Below are 22,416 nucleotides of genomic sequence, written 5' to 3' on the forward strand. Positions count from 1 at the left end.
TTGCTTCTGGGGGGAACCCTGGAACAAAATATTTTGAGATGGGGGTCCATGGCCAAATACATATACATTTTGAGGTCCTTGACATGAAAAGGTTTGAGAACCACCGACATAGAAATATACGTTTTTTTCAAAAAACTGTTAGGATTTAGAAGACATTTTGTAGAATCGGAACCTCAGGTCTTAATGGGTTAAGTAAGGGTTTCTCTAACATGCAGTGGTAGTCCAAAGACACACTGTCCTGCTATGTGTGTTGTTCTACAGAATGAAAATGTAAAAAGTGTTTCCTGTCCTCGTCAATACTCTGAGGAACTGAGATCCGTTACAGCATAGCTGTGTGCATGTACCGTACTCATATGCCACAACCATCAGTATAAATTAATGTGATTTAAAGGAGAATTCCGGACAACGTTTTTATTAACTTTTATATGATAATATATCATATTAGAGTGTTACAGTAGAAAAAATGAACTCCACCCCGAGTCCACCGTAGCTAAAAATCAGAGCGGACGGTCCATGTGCTACATTGCGATTTTATACATATTTTTTTGTTCATATCTGACTTTCCTAATGACAGAAACCGCGCCACAGTGTTTTTGTCCCAAATGGGCCGCCGTAGTGTTTACAAGCTGATCACGGGCGAAATCTCTTCTTGCGAGACTTCCGGAGGGGCGCATCTCACACAGACACTGTGGACAGTTCTGTCCACACAATTTTTTCCTTTTTTTTCTTCTTTTTTTTCAGAACCCAAGATATCGTGATCCAAAGATTTGCTGCTCCATTCACTTCTTGTTTAACTTATTACTTAAAAAGGCTGTATCTCGGCTCCTGAGCACTTTTTTTTTACTATGTATTTTTGGCCCATGTTATTTTCAAAGGCAGACAATGAATGTCAACGAGGTCGCGATGACCTCATTTGCATTTGTGAAACCACACAGTATAACCCTCAGTGATTAGCAATCATCAGGGGATCGATCATAATGGAGATAAATATTCTGTGACTACTTGAAAAGGGTAAGAAAATCGAAAAATCGCTGGCAGTGGGCAAACGCGGCCAGAAATAAGTCTGGCAGTGAGAGAGTTAAAAGGACTAGGGCTGAACAATTCATCGAAGTCGAAAACACTTTTTTTTTTTTTTTTAAAGGTTAAAGTACTAGATTCTGATAGTAATCATTGCTACAGAGTGTTTGTTCGGTCACAGGGGTCTCTCCAGCTCTTTAGTAAACACAATATAGTACATTTCAGGTAGGTGACAACATTTAAGCCAATCAGGAGAGAGCACTGAACATGCATTTTCTGTTTAATAAAGAGCTGTAGAGACATGGGAGATTCATTTTACTGAACAAACACTCTATAGCAATGAGCACTATCACAATATAGAGCTATTTAACACTTATTTTAACCAAAGTAAATCACTTACCCTACCTTTAAATGAACACTGAGGATTTTACAGGGTAGATTAGCCCATTAAGACCTGGAACGCATCTGTGTCATTTTTAGATTTGAGTAGATCTACAAGCTCGTAGTGCGGCTTGTAGATCTATTTTTTTTTAAATCATGAAAATGTGTGCAAATCTTTGAATATATATATTTTTATAGCGAACATTTTTAACTCAAATCTTTGCTTCTGGGACCCCCTGGAACAAAATATTTTGGCCAAATACATATAATTAATAATAATAATAATAATAATTTGGGGGTCCTTGACATGAAAAAGATTGAGCACCACTGATATTGAAACATACGTTTTTCAGAATACTGTTGGGATTTAGGAGACATGTAGAATCGGCTTCAGGTCTTAATGGGTTAGGGGTCCCAAAAATAAAGAATTGCATCAAATGGGGGGTCTTTGACATTCAAAAAGGTTTATAGAATCGGTGCACTGTGAATCCATCACCTTCATGGTGATAAGGACGCTGGAGATGAAGATGAGGATGAGCACGGAGAAGAGGCACTCGGCCTGGCCGCCCAGGTAGACGGAGAGCAGGCCGCGGCTCCAGTCCAGCGCGGGCAGCAGGTAGCCCACGCAGCCGCCCAGGCTGACCATGAAGCTGAACATGGCGAAGGCCTGGCCGCAGTCGTCCTGGTCGCGGTACAGGTCTGACAGCAGGGCCTCCAGCGGCGTGAAGCACACCTGGCCGCAGAAGTCCAGGAGCCCCACCCCCAGGATGAGGAAGAACACCTAGAGAGAGACAAACACAGTGGCATTTACACATGAGCAGTGGTGTAAAGGAACTAAGTACATTTACTCAAGTACTACACTGAAATACATCTTTGAGTTTTTTCTTTTTTTTACTTTACTGGAGTATTTACAATTTGCAGTACTTTTACTTCTACTCCACTACATCTCAGAGGCAAATATTGTACTTTTACTCCACTACAATTATTTGGCAACTTTGGTTACTTTGTAGATTTTGACATTTAAGACCATGAAAGGCAACCGGAAACTGACGGAATACGTCACCACTCTTCAAAAGGGACATATCTACAAGCTGACAAAGCGACGCGACGCACCGCATGACAAATTGTAGATCAGCGCAAGGGAGTCCCTCACACGATTAAACGTTTATAAAGTAATTAGCCGACTATCATGTGTAATGAAGAGAATAAGAAGTTTGTTTACAGTGTAACCTCACGACCAAAGGCTAATACAACTGGGAATATTATATTGTTACGTCCCCGTCTAGGGGAAAAAGAGATGCAACATAAAGTGGGAGTGAAACCCGTTTTTATTTAGAACTTAATATTTACATGAACGTAAATAGACTTTAACACGCATGCGTGTGTGGGCAGGGGTGATGGCCTCCATATGATATATCTGAGGGCGGAACACACACGCGTTGCATTATTTAAAAACGTCAGAGGCTTGATATGTTTGACATTTCAAATCTGTTTCAATATGCAAATAACTCGACCTGTATTGTTAGAAGGATGCATTCCAGATCATTTAAGGAGTGCTGCATTCCTCCCTAGATATGCGCGGAAACCGGTTTATTATATCCTTAAATGATCTGGAATGCATCCTTCTAACATACAGGTTGAGTGATTTGCATATTGCAACAGATTTGAAATGTCAAACATACCAAGCCTCTGATGTTTTTAAATATAGTTCATCATGCAACGTGTGTGTGTTCCGCTCTCAGAGTCATCTAATGGAGGCCATCACCGCCAAGTCAAATCCTTCCTAGGGCACCAGATTCCTCAGGGCCAGCACTGCCGGTAGGCAGCGGTTCCGGTATAGGAGACAAAGGAGACTCTTTGTGTCTCCTACCGGAACCGCTGCCGGTCATCAAATTATTGGCTTAGGAATGCGACAAAATGAATTCAAGTCTCCATGGGGTGACTAATCCATACAAAAAAAGAAGTCATTTTTGGGGTGAACTGTCTCTTTAAGTTAACTCTAATAACCCTGGCCTGGACAGACAGGGGTGTAAACAGCAGCTGGTTGGTGCATCCATACATACATCCATACATACATACATACATACACTATGCCATAGTTTAGTGTCCAGATATCACATCACTGGAGTGTCAGCAGCACAGCCAGGCTCATCAAAGGGCCCGAAGTAGTGGTGGAAAAGGTACTCACATGTTTTACTTAAGTAAAAATATCAATACTGGAATGTAGACTCTCTATACTCTGTTACAAGTAAAAGTTTGGAATTCAAAAATGAACTTGAGTAAAAGTACAAAAGTATTGGTATCAAATTGTACTTAAAATATAAAAAGTAGAAAGTACTCATTGCAGAATGTCCCATTTCACACCTTTTCAAAAGTCTACAAGCTCACAATGTGTCGCATCGACGCATTGTGAGCTTGTAGATCGGCTATTTTCAAATGGACGCAATGTATATAGGGCTGAAGTGGTTAATGTATGTTTTGTAATAATAATCAAAATCTACAAACTTAACTAGTAACTAAAGTTTTCAAATAATTGTAGTGGAGTAAAAGTGCAATATTTGCCTCTGAGATGTAGTGGAGTAGAAGTAAAAGTACTGCAAATTTGGAAATAACTCCAGTAAAGTAAAAGTACCTAAAAATTGTACTTAAGTACAGTACTTGAGTAAATGTACTCAGTTACTTTACACCACTGCAGAGATCAGATCACCAGAGTGTCAGCAGCAGCACAGCCAGCAGGCTTCATCAAAGGGCCTGAAGGAGGAAGATCAGTGCTTTGGCACGGCCGAGGGGACACTTTATACGTACTGTAACACCTTGCAGTCCTCAGTTCCTCCCTACACAGCTCCACCAGTTGGTATCACACATCAAACACACTACAGTATTAGAAGACTCCTCTCAGTACACTATGAATCACTCAAGACACTTGTCTTCACGTTATGCGTGCCCTATATACATTTTCGTCCATTTGAAAATAGCAGATCTACAAGCTCACAATGCTCCGTGATGCATTGTGAACTTGTAGATCTGCTATTTTCAAAGGATTTTTTCAAAATTGTATAAATTTTAAAACTTGTGAAACGGGATATTGTGCGTAACGAGTACTTTTGCTTTTGGTGCTTGAAGTATATTTTGACTTTTACTCAAGTACATTTTGAATTCCGGACGTAAAAGAGTATTTCTACATTGCAGAATATTGATACTTTTACTTAAGTAAAACATGTGACCATCGCTCATGGTTACCTGCAGCGTGGTGCGCGCCCCGCCCCAGGCCAGGCGGGCCGCTAGGACGTCGGCGTGGGGGATGATGATGAGCGCCAGCAGGACCCCCAGGGACAGCAGCCAGATGAAGGGGCGGCGCCGGCCATAGCTGCTGTTACAGTGGTCACTGGCCGAGCCAATCAGAGGGATGAACAGGAGGCCCAGCACCGGCCCGATACCTGATTAAACCAGATTAAGAGATTCATAATTGATCCTACAGGGTGAAATGCAGTCGCCAAAAGGCAGCACAGCAGCTTCAGATACAGGGCCAGATAAGTATTTTATAGTACAGAAATCACACACAAAAGAAACAGTCAATAATGAACCGAAATATCGTTGCTGTTGGGTGGAAACCTTCAATGGCCCTGTTACTTTTCAGGATTCAAATTCCAAAATAGCAAAACTGAATTTTTACAGAATGGGTTCCCAGATTATTATTATAATTGTTTTAAGATTTATTTTTGGGCTTTTATGCCTTTATCTGATAGGACAGTAGGCTGACAGGAAATAGAGAGAGAGTCTCTCTCTCTCTCTCCCTCTCTCTCTCTCCAACAGATGTAACAGGGTTACTGTTTCATAACAGCAGGATGGGTGAAATTGTTGTTTGTAAAACAATGTTTCTGAAGTGTTCAGAGAGGAACTAAAAACAACTGGTTAACACAGGCGATCCTTTCTCTAGCGCTTGCTTGGTAGAAACACACACACACACTCAGTAACACACACCGTTACAGAGGAATAACATCTAAGGCCGCATGTCTGGAACGTATCACATGTACAGGAAGCAGAGCCGAGCAGATACAGACACCACACACACACGCACGCACACACACACACACACACAAGCTGTGAGCACCCATCAAAACAATGCACACATGCATGGTGTCTCGTCTCAAACCCCCCCCCAAAAATAGCAGATCTACAAGCTCCCAACGGGCCGCGAGCTTGTAGATCTGCTATTTTGGGCGATCGACACAGACGAACAACAGATTATACAACAGGTAGTTCCGACCAAGCAATCTGATTGGTTGAAATAGCTTTCTAGCCGTGCTTCAAACCAGCATCATAGCACGGGCCTAATCACATTAATAAATCACTCCGCACTGCAGTCCGCACTCCGCACCTGATTAGACCATATGGTACAGCTGTGCTGTGAAGTCACGCTGTCCCACGGTAGGAAAACAAACAGACAGTACCCACCGCCGCCACCGGAGAACAAACAGCTACGCAAAATGGACTATGTTGTTAATTTTGACTTATTTGGTGGACTTACGGTTGATCAATGGTTAGAAGAGAGCACACTAAATCGCCTAAAATCCTATAATAAAAGGAATAACTGGAAAAAAGTGTGCTTTATTTCAATGGTAACATCCATACTGTATAAATATCCTCCTGTGTTAAAGTAAAATTACTCCCATTTCGTTAACAGTCCAGTGTATGTTATACTTTATCGTACGAAGGTATCGCACGGCAAAAATAGCCGATCTACAAGTTCACAACGCATCGCCATCTTGACGCGTTGTGAGCTTGTAGATCAGTTATTTTGGCCACGTAACACGATCGTACGACGGAGCATATAGCCTACTGGAATCAGCTGTGTTGATGAGACGAGAGTCAGAGAGACAGAGTGCTGCGCTGTTACAGGGACTATTTTGTCTCAGTCAAATAAACTCTTCTCTTTACAGGGAAACGGATAAGCGAATTTTTTTTATTATGAATTGCCCCACAATATGAATACATTTGGATGTGTTTTGTTGGTAACTGTTGTATAATCGCAATATTACACTCGAGGGTGTGCTTTACCTTACATTATTAGCACTTCTGTGCTGCGCCTCGTTCCTGACCGCATCACAGGCGTGCTAATAATGACGGTAAAGCACACCCTCTCGTGTAATATTGCTTAAGTATAAATCAGGCTGGTGTACCCCACCCCCCCCCCCCCCTCTCCTCTCAACATGCACGCCACACACACACACACTCCACACGCTACGTACAAAGCAATGTATATCACACACACACAAACACACACACAGTAAAAGACCCCACAATTAATATGCATTTGGCTACAGACAGGTAGGGGTAAAGAGGTTTACTTTGATACTATTTAAACTAATTGTGTTAGTGCTCAGGGGGTCCTCCCTCTAAGGACCCCTGGGGGTCCCCGGACCCCACTTTGTGAACCACTGGACTTACTGTACATACAGTACCATCACACAACTCACTGGCTCTAATACAACACATACCACCGTATACAGTATCTAATCACTGAGCAGAGTAATGTACACCATCCTTGACCTGCCATGACATGAGACATCACTACTGTGTGTGTGTGTGTGTGTGTGTGTGTGTGTGTGTGTGTGTGTGTGTGTGTGTGCACGCGTGCGTGCGTGTGTGAGTGAGAGAGAGGATGTCTAATATTAAATCCGTCTAGTGGGTAGACTGACTATGTTTCGACTATGTTCTAGCAGACCACATGTCCAATTTCCTACACATTTAGGCCCAAAAATCGATCATGCCTGTAGCCTTTGGATCATGTACTTTTAATTGTTCAGTATACATTTGTATTCGTTCTTTGGGACATATTTCTGGCTCAGTAGCGCACTACTCTATCGTCACACATATTATGTCCCCGTAATTTTTTACCTGGAAGGGCTACGGAGGGAAAGAGAAATGATGTGTGTGAATGACAAGGCGGAGCTCGAGCGCGTGCCTGCGCGCGTGTGTGTGTTAGGGCTGGTAAACGAATATTCGATATTCAAATATTGGGAAAATATGTATATTGATATACTGGAATCGTACCTGGGACAACCAGGGCCTCTGGCTCCCTAGGCGGGCTCACTAACCACTCAGCTATGGCCGCCCCATCATTTGACAATTTGCTGCTCCATTCACTTCTTGTTTAACTTATTACTGAAAAAGGCTGTTTTACTATGTATTTTTGGCTGGCACAATAATTTTTTTATTTCATTGGCACTGAATGAGTTGTTAAGACCAATATTCGAATATCATTTCTGAGGAAAGTTACCAGCCCTAGTGTGTGAGTGTGTGTATTCTCTCAGCTAGGGGTACCTTGGGCTGACAAAGCGTTGAAGACCCCTGCTCTAATTGTTATCTTTGATGGTTTGGGGTGGACTGTAATGTCTCATGTTGCGTCAGGTCACGAGATGAGCCTCAACACTACAGCACCATGGGAAGGCTGGTTACACTGACAGCATAAAGCCTCCATTCACACAACTCACTACTACTGACCTTATGCAGGAGCACGCTGCATGGGGATAAATATAACACCTATGGCCTCTCTCTCTCTCTGTGTGTGTGTGTGTGTGTGTGTGTGTGTGTGTGTGTGTGTGTGTGTGTGTGTGTGTGTGTGTGTGTGTGTGTGTGTGTGTGTGTGTGTGTGTGTGTGTGTGTGTGTGTGTGTGTGTGTGTGTGTGTGTGTGTGTGGGTGTGTGTGTGTTAGAGCCTGACCTATACTAACCTCACTCCGTCAAATGGAAGAAGCTTGCGACACACATTTTGTTTCACAGCGTACTTGCATCTGAGACTTCGGGCGCAGAATCGATGACAGACGGAGTTTCATTTTTTCAAGCTACTAGGCAGGTGATTGGATGATCCCGCCCCTAGCAGCCGCTGATTGGTTCGTATGCACAGCGGTTCGGGCAGCTTTACTCTGTGAGCAATCCCAGACCCTCCTTCCTGAAACCAAATGCAATGCAATGCATGAGATTTCCGGAGGGAGGGGGTGTTTACCAGGCTAGACCTATACATCAGATTGGTCGATATATCTGTCGTTATTGGAGTTTTTTTTAAAGACATAAGTATCAGCAATTAAGGATTTTATAACCAATCGCATCCCTATTTTGGGCAAGTCATTATATATTAATTTCAAAATATTTACATTTCCTTCTTTCTTTCTTTCTTTTCTTTCGCTCTCTAACATGATGGTTGTGAGCTTGTAGATCGGCTATAAAAAGAAGATGGCTGGGAAGAAGTGGGCAGGTGTCACCAATTTAAATAATGATTAAACATGTATACATTATTAACCCAAAGTGTATATAGAATGCTACTGTGTTTATACTTAATGTGATACTGTCCTGATACTGACAATTACATGCATGTCAGTTATTGTGTTTCATCAAGTCTGAGCCCTTCAGAAACACTAGGTACTGAACACTGATGTCAGGAGGACAGGTTTAGCATATTTACTGTAACTGACATTCTCATGCGTGGAATGGAATACATTTCATTCCAAAACAACACTACAAAGTCACATGGCCAGTATAGCAGTGTTGATTTCGTCAACAAACTAAATGTTCGTCGACCACCTTTTTTCACTGACAAAAACTAAATAAAAACTAAGCTACGATGACTAAGACTTAATACATTGACAATTTCGTCTACAAATAAAAACTAGACTAAAATGTTAGTGAGGGACTACAATTTGCTTTGTTAAATTAGTTGTAATTGTATTCTTGCTCTGTAAAGCACTTTGAGCTGCATTTCATGTCATGAAAGGTGCTATACAAATAACGTTTATTATTATTATTATTATTAGTAGTGGAGAAGAGATCCAGAAGAAGTAAGAAGCAAGTCATTTTATGCTTGGTTGCACTCGGGTGTTGTGCTCTGAAAATAGAGATTTAGAGAGTGAAAAAAAGACTATCAGTACGTTCTTTACAGGTGCGTTTTACCAATTCTAGAGGGTTTAAGTGGTGCAGCTGCAAAGGTGAATTGATCCCAGTGTATGACGGAGGACAATTTCACCATCAATTTAAATCTCTGCGATACGATTATTGTGAACGCTTTTTATCACGATAAACGATAATAACGATTATCGTCCCATCCCTATTACAGACAACAAGTTACAGTAGGCTATCATGATGGCCCATAGACTGTAAAGAAAATACAGGGAACGGTGACGTCACCCATTTTGACATTAATTGTCTGCCTTTTTTTTTTTAAACTCGTGATAACTTGTTCTTGGCACTCAGGGCATTCAGAAAAATACTCGTGATAACTCGTTCTCGGCAGCCAGAGAGTTAAGTACAAAATGTGAGTACTTTTTCCACCACTGTCCTTTAGGTACTGTGGTCTCCCCTCCCCTCACAACAACAACAGCATGTGGGGCCACGTCGGTCGCAAGTGAACTCTTTCCATTACAATGCATGCCAAACGGCTCTCCAGTGCCTTCTATAACTACCTATTGTTAGACGCAGAGCCCTAGAGCTCTCCCAAAGCCACAGTCCCTCTCACACCGAGGCTGTGTTTATGGAGTTCTATATGTGCCCTGGTTAACCCCGCGGTGCCCGACAGGAAGCTCACAGAGACACTGTCCCCTCATTAAAGACACATTCACTCACTGGGAATTTAACCTGTGAGTGCAAAAAAACAGGAAGCTGAAAACAGCACTGTTGGCCAAACATAGGGGTTGTGACTCAATGTGGGTCACAGACCTGTTTTTATGGGTATGTTTTTAACCACTTAATACCCACTAGACTTGGTAAACTGGACCCGAGTTGGCTCTGTAACTTGGACCTCTTTTTGCCGTCTATTCTATAAAAATGCCCGATCTACTTGGAGATCAGCAATTTTTGGCTGATGCTCTCCCCAGAAAATGTAGGCTGGGGTTTAAGTGGTTAACCACTAGCGTGCATATTCAGGGGGGGGGCATTCACAGAGAACAGCAAGCTCACAACAGCAAGTTTGTAGATCAGCAATTTGGGGCAAAGAGATTTGGTTTCAGCAATCTTTAAAAGAAAACTCAAAACTGTTTTAGAAATGGCGAAAAGAGCACATCTACAAGCTCACAATGTGTCGCCGATGATGCTATGCAGTGGTGTGATCTAGTTTTTTTCGGAGGGTATACGATAATTATTCCCTGCGCGACATGAAATGGTTATTAGACTGTATACGCTTTCCCCCAAAAAAATCGGCACTGCAAATCTTTGAATATATATTACAGCATATGTTTTAAAGCGAACATTTCTAACTCCAATCTGTGCTTCTGGGGGGTCCCTGGAACAACTTATTTTGAGATGGGGTCTGCGGCAAAATAAGTATCATTGACCACTAGCCTGGCTCCACCCCCTGAATCGTTTGCCTCGCATTCAGGGTCTGGTGACGCTGTCGAAGGCGGGTGTTTCTCGGTTGAAAATCTGTACAACGAATCGGGATCGGGATAATCCAGTATGAACCAATCGCCAAAGAGTCTTTGAAAAAAAGATTTCGGCCACGCCCCCATCTCAGAAATCGGCTGCATTGAGAGGGCTTTCAGACTGAATAATGGAGTGAAACTAAATGAAAATTCAGGCTGAGTGTCAGGCTAATTGACCACTGATATAGTAACATAATGTTAGGATTTAGAAAATATTTGGCCGTGGACCCCCATCTCAAAATGTTTTTTGAGATGAGATTTGAGTACAAATGTTCACTTTAAAACATATATATATTCAAAGATTTGCACAATTTACAAGCTCATAGCGTGGCACTCGGTGCCGTGCTATGAGCTTGTAGATCTGCTATTTTTGAACAGCCAAAGACATCTAAAATGTCACAGATGCGTAACCGGATTGAATGGGTTATGTGATTAATTCATAATGTTTGGGTTGCTGTCTGGGGGAGACACAAACGTTCTCTTCTGGGTCTAGAGCTGAAAACACCAGGCTTCCACTGATCTACAACTACAGCTGGACAGGACTTTAGACTGTGTGACAACAAACTGCAGTCCATCAAATGTCAATGTTTGATGTTCACTGTCACACAAACTTTGACAGTCACACGGTCACTGAACAACTGGATAAAACGTGTCTTCTCAAAGCAGCACTGTGTCACTTTCCTCTTCTACCCCGGATTTGAACCCGGTTTCCTGAGCAAGTGTTGACATTTGTTTTACCATTGAGCTAATAGAGCCTGCCTGCTTGCTCAGGGGATTAATTGAATCTTGACCCTTAAGGTCAAAATGTTGTGCTCAAACTAGAAACAGGATCGTGTCGAGGGTCAAGTCTCACCTAGACATGGTATCTAAATGTCTCAATAGAAGAGGAGAGAGTCAAAATACAACCACAACCATTATATAAGTTATATTGTATTAACATACTCTACCAACTTTTTCATGTTAAGCACCCCCAAAATGATATGTAATGGCCACGGATGCCCATCTGAAAATATGGTGTTCCAGGGACCCCCAGAAGCAAAGATTTGAGTTAAAAATGTTTGCTTTAAAAATATATATATATTCAAAGATTTGCACAAATGTTCACGATTTTTCAAAAACAAATATCAATAGCCAAAGTATAAAATAATGGTTAAAGTAGTTCAAATCTAAAATAACAGATGCTAACCCTTAATGGGTTAATAGACCAAAGACTGGTCATCTATTTAAGACCTCAGCTAGCTTACAGCATATGTCCACTAGCATACAATAATACAATGCTTTGTTGCTGTGGGAAAAAAATGATACATGTTCCCTTATGAAAAACAGGAAACGTAGTCAGACATCTCTTTTTATGTTCTAACAAACAAACGGTCACAAAGCAGATGTCTGTCAGGTCTTCATTTCATTTTTGCACTTCCGCAAAATCCTTCAATAATAATGAGATGGGTCAGCAAAACCGGTTAGGTTTACCACTGCTCTTGCATCTTTCTACATGGGATCTAAAACGTGCTTTCATTAGATGTCAGATAATATACATGATGATAGACAGTCGATTCTCAACCATTTTCCATTCATTTCTACTTTGGGCTATTCAAAAATAGCAGATATACAAGCTCGTAGCGCGGCACCGAGTGCCGCACTACGAGCTTGTAGATCTGCTATTTGTTTTAAATCGTGAAAATGTGTGCAAATCTTTGAATACATATATTTTTTTTAAAGCGAATCCTAGTTTGATATGCATTTTTAATGGCACAGGGGGCCTAAAGTCGTCTGGACCAGGTGCAACGTATTCCAGACATGGAGAAAACTATCACTATCACTTGAAAGCAGCATAGGGTGAATTCTCTGAGTGTATAATCAGTTGTGTAGTGTGTGTGTGTGTGTGTGTGTGTGTGTGTGTGTGTGTGTGTGTGTGTGTGTGTTTGTTTGTGAGAGAGAGTGTCTGGGATACTGTGGTAGTGCCTCCAGCAGTTTCCCATCCCGGCGGTGCCTTTCAATTAGCGTGTGATTACCTCCTCAACACAAACAACAGGTGATGGTGTGACACAAACAGCCTCCATCATGGCTTTGAAATCCTGGCTGGGAAAGAAGCTACACTATGTACCCTGAGGCACAGTCACATGATCACACTAAACCTCTAGACCATAGACAGTAAAAAGAATGGACAGAGTGACGCCATTGGTTTCTACAGACCGTAAATGAAGCCTATTTTTCAGCCATTTCAAATCCGCCATCTTTCTATATCGCGTCATATCCTGCACAACCGGAAATTAATGCAATTGGTTGGGTAGCTTGTCAATCAAGAGCGGGGGCGGGGAATGAATGCTATTGGTTGTGTAGCTTGTCAATCAAATCATACCGCCCCTCCTACAGCATACCCTACTTTATCGTCAATTTTAAATAAATTGGGCCCATCATTTACCAAAACGCATATCATGGTGATTAAACTAGCGACTGGAAGCATAGAGTATTTATGACAATGTTTATTAAGGTAAAATTGTGTTGCAGAATAACCTTTTTCAACGATAGCTCCACAGACGTATAAATTATTATAATAATATATAACTCTTATTATAAGTTACAAAGTGGTGCTTCAAGTTCTTGCTTCTTGAGTACAATACTTGAGTAAATGTAGTTACTTTACACCACTGCCAAAGACTGGGCAACTTATTGAAGACCTCAGCTAGCTTACATCATATCTTACCGTCCACTAGCATACAATGCTTTGTTGCTGTGGAAAACAATGATACATGTTCCTTTATGCAAAACAGGAAACGTAGTCAGACATCTCTTTTTAAGTTCTAACAAACAAACGGTCACAAAGCAGATGTCTGTCAGGTCTTCATTTCATAAAACAATTAAAAAGGGGGAAATAGCCAATCTACAAGCTCACAATGCATCACATAACGATGCGGTGTGAGCTTGTAGATCAGCTATTTACACTAATTTGAACATGTATGTATGAACATCGACGAGTCTGACTACAGAGAGGAGATCAAATCACTGGCACACTGGTGCCGTGAGAACAACCTCTCTCTTAACGTCGACAAGACCAAAGAACTGATCGTGGATTTCAGGAGGCCGCGGAGAGACCATGCGCCCATCCTCATCGACGGTGCTGCAGTGGAAAGGGTCAGCGAGTTCAAGTTCCTCGGAGTACACATCGAGGAGGACCTCAAATGGGAGACGCACTCCACACACGTGAGGAAAAAGGCTCAGCAGCGACTGTACTGGCTCCGCCGCCTGAAGAAGCTCGGAGTAGGACGTCGCATCCTCAGGCTGTACTACAACAGTTCTGTTGAAGGCATCCTAACAGGCTGTGTCACGGCCTGGTACGGGAACTGCACTGCCCGAGAAAAGGTCAGCCTACAACGAGTAGTGCGATCGGCAGAGCGGATAATGGGAATCGAGCTCCCAGCGCTCCAGGAACTGTACAAAAAGCGGTGCGTGGTCAAAGCCAAGCGCATCATCAAGGACAAGCACCACCCAAGTCATAGACTGTTCAACCCCCTACAACGACCGCGACCGGGCAAGGGGCTCTACCGCAGTATCAAGAGTTCCACCACCAGATTTTGGTGTAGTTTCAATCCAGCCGCTGTCAGAATGCTGAATGGGGCATAAGCCTGGATGAGTTCAGCAGCCTGACAGCAGGCGGCGCAGACTTTTCTGGCTCTTCCTGAACACACCTGTGGATTATACCAGGGACAATGACTTGGACTTTAGCCCCCCCTCGGACACACCTGTGGACTACACCAGGTACAAATGACTTTTTGTTGCACTCCCTCATGGAGCTACATGCGGATTATACTAGGGTCAGTCCACTCTAGGTGGACACGCACTGACCTTTTGCACCTTAATCCCTTGTATAACGCACTGACTTTTTTTGGGTCTTTTTATTGTGCTCCTTTTCCTCTAAGCACCTTAACGTCCTTTGTCTATCATGCACAGTATAAGTATAACATGCACAGTACAATACATTGCTGCTACGCTCAGGCACCTTAGTTTAGTTTTTTAGTTTTTATTATCTCAGGTAATTTGTAAATATGTAGATAACTTGTCTGGCCTTCTGTTGCTCTCTTGTTTTTGATCTCCTTCCCACCTGCCCCCCACCCTCTTCTTCTCCCCCCCCCCTCTTCTTTCTATGGAAACTAACGTTGCGATGGGAACGATGTACAAAAAAGAATTTCACCCACTTTTTTACCTTGTAAACCTGTGATGTGACAATAAAACTGATTCTGATTCTGATTCTGATCTACAAACGGAAACACCATATAATTGCTTTTATCTCAAATAATTGCGATTAGGCAATTATGTAATAATTGTGACAGGCTATGTGTCAATATTTTTAAATACTTTAAACCTGGCGTTCAAATAGAAAAGACGAGCGTGCACGCACACACGCACATGCACACACACAGTAATTGTGTGCAAGCACATTTCTTAGAGATACTTGTTGACACAGCAGCACCAACAACTTCTTCTTAATTTATCTCATCTAAGTTTCTCAGAAAGTTGTGACACAAAGTTGTTGTGACTCATAAATCAGTATCTGTGTGACGTGCATCAAAGCTCCACACACACTCCACTGTGCTTGTATATTAAATAAACATCAGTAAATTAAGCACTCGGCTTGTGAGATTAAATGAAATCAGCGAACTAGGCCAGTGGTTCTCAAAGTGTGGTCTGGGGAGCCCCAATGGTCCTAAAGGGGGTCCCCAGCTAAATGATCAACAATTTAACAACTTTAACCCTATTTAATACTTCGGCTATATTTGAAAAATTACAACATTTTAAAATGTTCTGACAAACAAATGATGAAAAAAAACGACATATTTTGATGGGTAAAACCATCATACCCAAAATTAAATGTATTTGTCCGCCGACCCCATCTCAACATATTTTGTTCCAGGGACCCCCAGAAGCAAAGGTTTGACTTACAAATGTTGTTTAAAAAATACATATATATATATATATTCAAAGATTTGCACAAATGTTCACGATAAAAAAGAAAATAACCCAAAGTATAAAACAATGGATATAGCAAAACAATCTAAAATGACACAGTATGCGTTCCCGTACTGAATAGGTTAAGAACCCTGAACATATGAACCGCTGGACATCAAGACACTATGTGGTCAGCAAGAAAAACCACTGCAACCCAACCCAACAGATCCTGTTCCTCCCTCAGGGCGTGTGTGTGTGTGTGTGTGTGTGTGTGTGTGTGTGTGTGTGTGTGTGTGTGTGTGTGTGTGTGTGTGTGTGTGTGTGTGTGTGTGTGTGTGTGAGAGAGAGAGAGAGAGAGAGAGAGGGAACCCCTACTCTGCCTTTCATGTTTAATGAATGTATTCTGTCAAAGAGGTTGAGAAATGGACAAAGAGAGAGAGAGATAAGAGAACGTGCACGTGACGTGCAGACATGCACACGCACACACGCAGTAACAAGATCCCCTTTCATCATTTTCGGACCCGATATCCGTATAATGCACATTTTCACGCGGCAGTGGATCAGGGGTAGAGCGGCCGGATGGGAACCGTGACGTCCCCAGTTCGATCCCGGGCTCCCCCAGAGTTAGTGTTAAAATGTCCTTGAGCATGACACTGAACCCCTAATTGCTCCAGATGAGCAGGTTGGTGTCTTGCATGGTTTCCTCTGCCATCGGTGTGTGAATGTGTGTGTGAATGGGTGAATGTAATGCAAAATCTATGTGAAGTGCTTTGGATAAAAGCGCTATATAAATGCACCATTTACCATTTACAACGTTCTACATCGGCAAGCTCACACGGTTCTGTTCATCTGATTTTATGGTATTCTTTTACATTTCAAAAATGATTTTCAAACTGTGGACATGTAGAGGCTTAACCACATGAACCCTATAGCGTCCCTAATTTGGGCATGTCATATAGTAAGCAAACATTCATTAACTCATTGAGTGCCAGAATTAATTCATTCATTAAGTCAGAAAAACTTGTACATCTGCTATTTTTGAAACATTTTGAAAAATCTGGAAATGTTTGGAAGATTTTGAATTATTTTAGAATTTCTTAACACAGACCTGGCGGTGAAAGAGTTAAGTGTGTTAAGTGTGTTTTTACCTAGCACCATGGTCATGTAGCGCTCCTCCACGCCGGCCTCCAGCAGCAGAGGAGGGACGTAGGTGATGCCGGCCGCCACACAGATCTCCAGCCCACAGGTCAGGGAGTTCAGCAGGACCAGACGCCACTGAGCCCTCCATCCAGGCATCCTTGTGTTACTCCTCTCCTCTGGGACAGGGACCAGGTGGGGGGAGGAGGGGGGGAGGTGACGGTCGGAGGAGCAGGAGGAGGAGGAGGAGGAGGGGACAACCTCCGGGGAGATGGAGGAGGAGCAGCGAGGACACGCGCACGTCTCAGATGACCTGCAGGGGCCATGGTCTCCTCTGCATTATGGATCTGTGGGACACGGAGGAGGAGGATGGAGGGTTATGATGGCATCCTTACAACTAGTGGTAGGACACAAAAAAAACGTTCATTTCAGTGAATGAGCGATTGTGTTCATGTTCACGGCAATGATCTGTTCAAATGATCCGTTCAAATGATTCGTTCAAATGATTCGTTCATGTCTAGTGAAAAGCAACTGAACCGCACCGCTGTCTGTCTGTCCGTCCCTCTTAGGAACAGCCCGTCCTCCCGTCCTGTGTATGGGGGGAGGGGACGGGGGGCATGAACGAAAGCGTGAACGTAAGAGCTTCAGGAAGTGAACGGGTTCGTTCACATTCACACCAAATAACTAGTTATTTTAAACGAATCAGTCATGATACGATCTAATAAAGTATTCAATCAATCAAACGACCCATCACTACTTACAACCAGAGACCAATCCATGACACATTTTTTTGCTAGACCAGTTCGCTAGAAAGCACCACGGTTCCAAGAATCTAGAATGGAGCCGGTTCTACAAGCAAAGTTATTTTGGTGGAAATGGGGCCTTGTGGGGTCTTGTAACCCTAGTTTCGGCTCTGGCAGTCCACATCCAGGATTTCCTATCCAGATTGGAGTGGGATTGGTCTTATGCAGTCTGAACAAGGCTAAGGAATATGATTCTAATCTGGCAAAAATCAGTTCCCATGTATTTTTTGGCTGTTGTTCAGACTGCATAAAAACAATGCGATTCCAATCTGGATATAGGCCACACATCAGATTTGGGATGCCATTCTGAACATGGCCTTAAAGCTTATATTTCTACGTCTATTTTCAATTTGGATTTTAAAAAGCTTGCAGAGCGGTTATTTTCAGGGGGGGGGGGGGGGGGGGATCTTGAAAAAAAAAAGGAAAAAAAGAATGCTGCAGGCTCCGACTCGGTACTGTATTAACGTAAAAATACATACCGTACATTGTTATTGTGAAAGATATACCAGTGAAAGATTATAACAAAAATAACATTTGCTCAATTGAAAAGGTGACCCAGTATAAAAGTATAAACCATGACTGTCCTCTCCTCATCCAAGCAGACACAGGAGATGAGTCAGAGCTACGTGGCAAACTCATCCAACCACATCCAACCTCATCCAACCATTGCCAATATGTATTCTCTATCTGCAGTTTTTTTCTGTCCTTGTTAGAAACTCAACAGTTGGCACGACAGCAGTAGGGCTGTCACAAGTATTACATAATCATATTTAATCATTCATTTGTTGAAACATTGCTTGTAAATCTGGTATCATTTTTAACCCATTAAGACCTGGAACGCATCTGTGTCACTTTTTGATTTGAGCTAAAAAGCATTATTTTACACTTTGGCTATTCAAAAATAGCAGATCTACAAGCTCATAGCGCGAGTGCCGCGCTACAAGCTTGTAGATCTGCTATTTTAGAAAAATCATGAAAATGTGTGCAAATCCTTATATATATATATTCTTTTAAAGCAAACATTAACTCAAATCTTTACTTCTGGGGGTCCCTGGACCTAATACATATCATTGTGGGGGTCCTTGACATGAAAATGTTTGAGAACCACTGATATAGAAACATACGTTTTTCAGAAAACTGTTGGGATTTGGAAGACATTAGCTAAGAATCGCCCTCAGGTCTTAATGGGTTAAAGGAAATTATCAGTTTTTGTCACCAGTTGGCTGTTCTCCAATATATGGCCTGTGTTGACAATATTATTTTGATTATTGGCCTTGGGTTCAGATAAATCATGATGAGCATTTAGCAGTACTTTGCACTTCATCACCTCATGTACAGTTTTACAGCATAAGTGAAATGGATGAACATTATGTTTAGTCGCCGCCCTACATTTCTGTGAGAATAGTTTCAGCGTGTGGCTATAATGCTCGACACAAACAGGTGACATCTCAGTCAACTCCATCCTCTCAGCAGAGAGGTGTTAAGAGAGACAGCTTCAGGTTAAGGTGTGAAAGATCTCCATGGATGGATGTCCATCTGTTGCGCGCACGCGCACACACACACACACCAGCCTGATCTCCAGAGAATACCGTAACATTGCACGGAACGAGTGCACTTCATTCCGTGGATAGTCGCCTCGGAACTCCCAAATTGCGTGCATATGTACGGCGAGTCCCACGGTGGGCGTAACCAGTCGCAACACGGAAAAACCCGGAAGCAGAGCAGTCCGCACAATAAAATTTACGATTCTGTGCCTATCGGTACATAACTCAAACGGCGCTGAGTAGGCACAGGCGAATGTCACACCGTTCAGGACGGCAACTCGGTCGCCTTAGCTCCCTCGGTGGTCCTTCACGGGGTGACAATTCGCCTGTGACTGCGCGCCTCCGAAATGGTTTTGTCACAAAGGCAGCGCCGTACCATATGCACGCAATTCGGGAGTTCCGAGGCGGCTATCCACGGAATGAAGTGCACTCGTTCCGTGCAATGTTACGGTAATCTCTGGAGATCGGGTTGCACACACACACACACACACTTTGTTTTTAAATCGTGAAAATGTGTGCAAATCTTTGAATATATATATTTTTAAAGCGAACATTTGTAACTAAAATCTTTGCGTCTGTGGGGGTCCCTGGAACATTTTGAGATGGGGGTTGTTAGGATTTAGACGACCTTTGAATGGGTTAAGCCCATAATCTGAGTACAACTTCCACTACTGGAAAAAGGTGAGGTGAAAACCCTGCACACTGATTGGTCAGTGAGGAGAGAACACTGCACACCGATTGGTCAGTGAGGAGAGAACACTGCACATTGATTGGTCAGAGGGGAGAGAACACTGCACACTGATTGGTCAGAGGGGAGAGAACACTGCACACTGATTGGTCAGAGAGGAGAGCTTGGCGCAAGAAGGACACACAAGTGGATAGTTATTTTTCTTGGAACAAGTGAAGTATGAATTGAAATCCGATTGGATACAGCAGGCGACCTCTCCTCGGGCTATGGGATGTAAACATCTACACCCTCCGAGAGATCCAAAAGTCCAAAAGTCACGACACAAGCTCGGATTTTTAATGACAAACATGTAAATTTAAAAAGTCCATTGATGACTGGTCAGAACTAACAGTAATGCTTTGCACAATTCAACGCCTCCTCGATTTGACGAACTTCACGGATATACGTTAAACTTGTAGTTGTAAAACTATTATTTACAGACAAGTCACCGTTGTTCTTTTAGCACTCTGCTACGTATGTTGCTATGACAACCAGCTACATTGAGGGGATGCTATATGCAGTGGAAAAACAAAGTACCTGTTACCAAGAGCGACTTCACACACCCCCGTGGTGTGTGTGTGTGTGTGTGTTTGAATGTCCCCACAAGTATAGTAGACTTTGACAAAGACATTTTGAGGACAACTATCATTTTCCTGTTCCTTGTATATATCTTTTTTAAAGCAAACATTTGTAACTCAAATCTTTGCTTCTGTGGGGGTCCCTGGAACAAAACATTTTACAAATGTTCACTTTAAAAAAAACATATATTCAAAGATTTTTTTTAAATAGCAGAACTACAAGCTCATAGCACTCGGTGCCGCGCTATGAGCTTGTAGATCTGCTATTTTTGAATAGCCAAAGAAATCTAAAATGACGGACTGAATGGGTGAAGAACATTCATAAGAACCCCATCCAAAAATGATGATGTCCTCACAAGTATATAAACACAAACGCCTGTCTCTCTGCGTCTGTGTGTGTGTGTGTGTGTGTGTGTGTGTGTGTGTGTGTGTGTGTGTGTGTGTGTGTGTGTGTGTGTGTGTGTGTGTGTGTGTGTGTGTGTGTGTGTGTGTGTGCCTGGCTCTAGCCCCTGAGGTCAGCGTGGTCTCTTGCCCTGCATTCTAAAGAGGAACTCTTTTTGACATCTCTGCCTACGGACTGGTTATGCTTTCATGGCTCATGTTGAATGGCACTGAATCCCCCCGCCATGCAGCCAGGCAGAGCCCCCCGCCAGGCCTTCTTCCCACTGACTGCACACAGAAGGGCCCCCCGACGGCACCTATAGAGCATTGGTTCTCAAAGTGGGGTTCGGGGACCCCCAGGGGTCCTTGGGGTCCCCAGCGTTAAATGATACATAAGCTCATATGAGCTATGAGCTTGTAGATCTGCTATTTTTTGAGTGGTGCCAACCACTCACAAGGACTGACTTTGTGTGTGTGTCTGTCCGTCCGGGTGTCCGTATGTTTGAGCACAGCCTCAACAGCTGCAGCTGATTGCAACAAAAAAATGCAACCAGTTACACTAATTAAGCACAATCAGGAGTGCAGGCACCACTCACTTAACACTGTGTGTGATTTTATTTTTTTTATCGTGAAGATTTGTGTAAATCTTTATATATATATTTTTAAGCGATCATTTGTAACTCAAATCTTTGCTTCTGGGGGGTCCCTGGAACCAAATTGTTTTAGATGGGGGTCCAAATACATATCGTGTTGGGGGTCCTTGACATGGAAGAAGTTTGAGAACCACTGAAATAGAGAGATGTGATTGGTCTACAGCCTGTAAGCCCACAGAGCAGCTGGCCAGCTGCCCTGACACTGCTGCTGCATGGGGTCAGATTCCAGGGTTTTGTCAAATTGAACGGTTTGCTGAAAGTCTTCTTGACCCAAACACTAAACACTGGTGGTTTCACTGGTTTGGAAGGAAGGATGGAAGGAATGAAATGGAACGAGGGATGGAGAGAGGGTTGGGATCCTTGGGATCGTTTTAACGATTCCCTCTTAATGGTCCGATTCCTAAACGGTTCACTTTAACCATTCCTATCATGTTCCTACAGTATAATATATACGTATATATATATATATATATATATATATATATACGTATATATATATATATATATATATATATATATATATATATATATATATATATATATATATATATATATATATATATATATATATATATATATATATATATATATATATATATATAGTACTTTTACTCCACTACAATTATTTGAAAACTTTAGTTACTATGCAGATCTATATACATTATTACATTATTAAACATACCACTTTAGCCTATTTTATACATAGGCTATTTGAAAATAGCCGATCTACAAGCTCACAACGCGTCGCGATGCTTGTAGATCTGCTATTTTCAACCATTTGAGTTTTGAGTCTGAACCTACCCGACCAGACGTGTTCGAGCCGGGCCCAAAATCTATGCTAA

General features: G+C 42.4%; 1 protein-coding gene across 3 annotated transcripts in view; it reads right to left on the bottom strand.

Annotated features, from left to right (window-relative positions):
• LOC308091815 (solute carrier family 45 member 3) overlaps nucleotides 1–22,416 on the bottom strand; it is an 83,889-nt gene that overhangs the window by 20,303 nt on the left and 41,170 nt on the right. For all 3 annotated transcript variants that reach the window (XM_080437544.1, XM_080437545.1, XM_080437543.1), the window contains exons 2-4: nucleotides 16,900–17,235; nucleotides 4,639–4,835; nucleotides 1,895–2,179 (exon numbers count right to left, since the gene is read on the bottom strand). In XM_080437544.1, the coding sequence (XP_080293670.1) occupies nucleotides 1,895–2,179; nucleotides 4,639–4,835; nucleotides 16,900–17,047 (630 nt within the window). In that variant the 5' untranslated portion in view covers nucleotides 17,048–17,235. The remainder of the gene's footprint in view (nucleotides 1–1,894; nucleotides 2,180–4,638; nucleotides 4,836–16,899; nucleotides 17,236–22,416) is intronic.

Source organism: Gymnoscopelus braueri (assembly GCF_963280865.1).
Source record: "Gymnoscopelus braueri genome assembly, chromosome: 9".
Taxonomy (NCBI): domain Eukaryota; kingdom Metazoa; phylum Chordata; class Actinopteri; order Myctophiformes; family Myctophidae; genus Gymnoscopelus; species Gymnoscopelus braueri.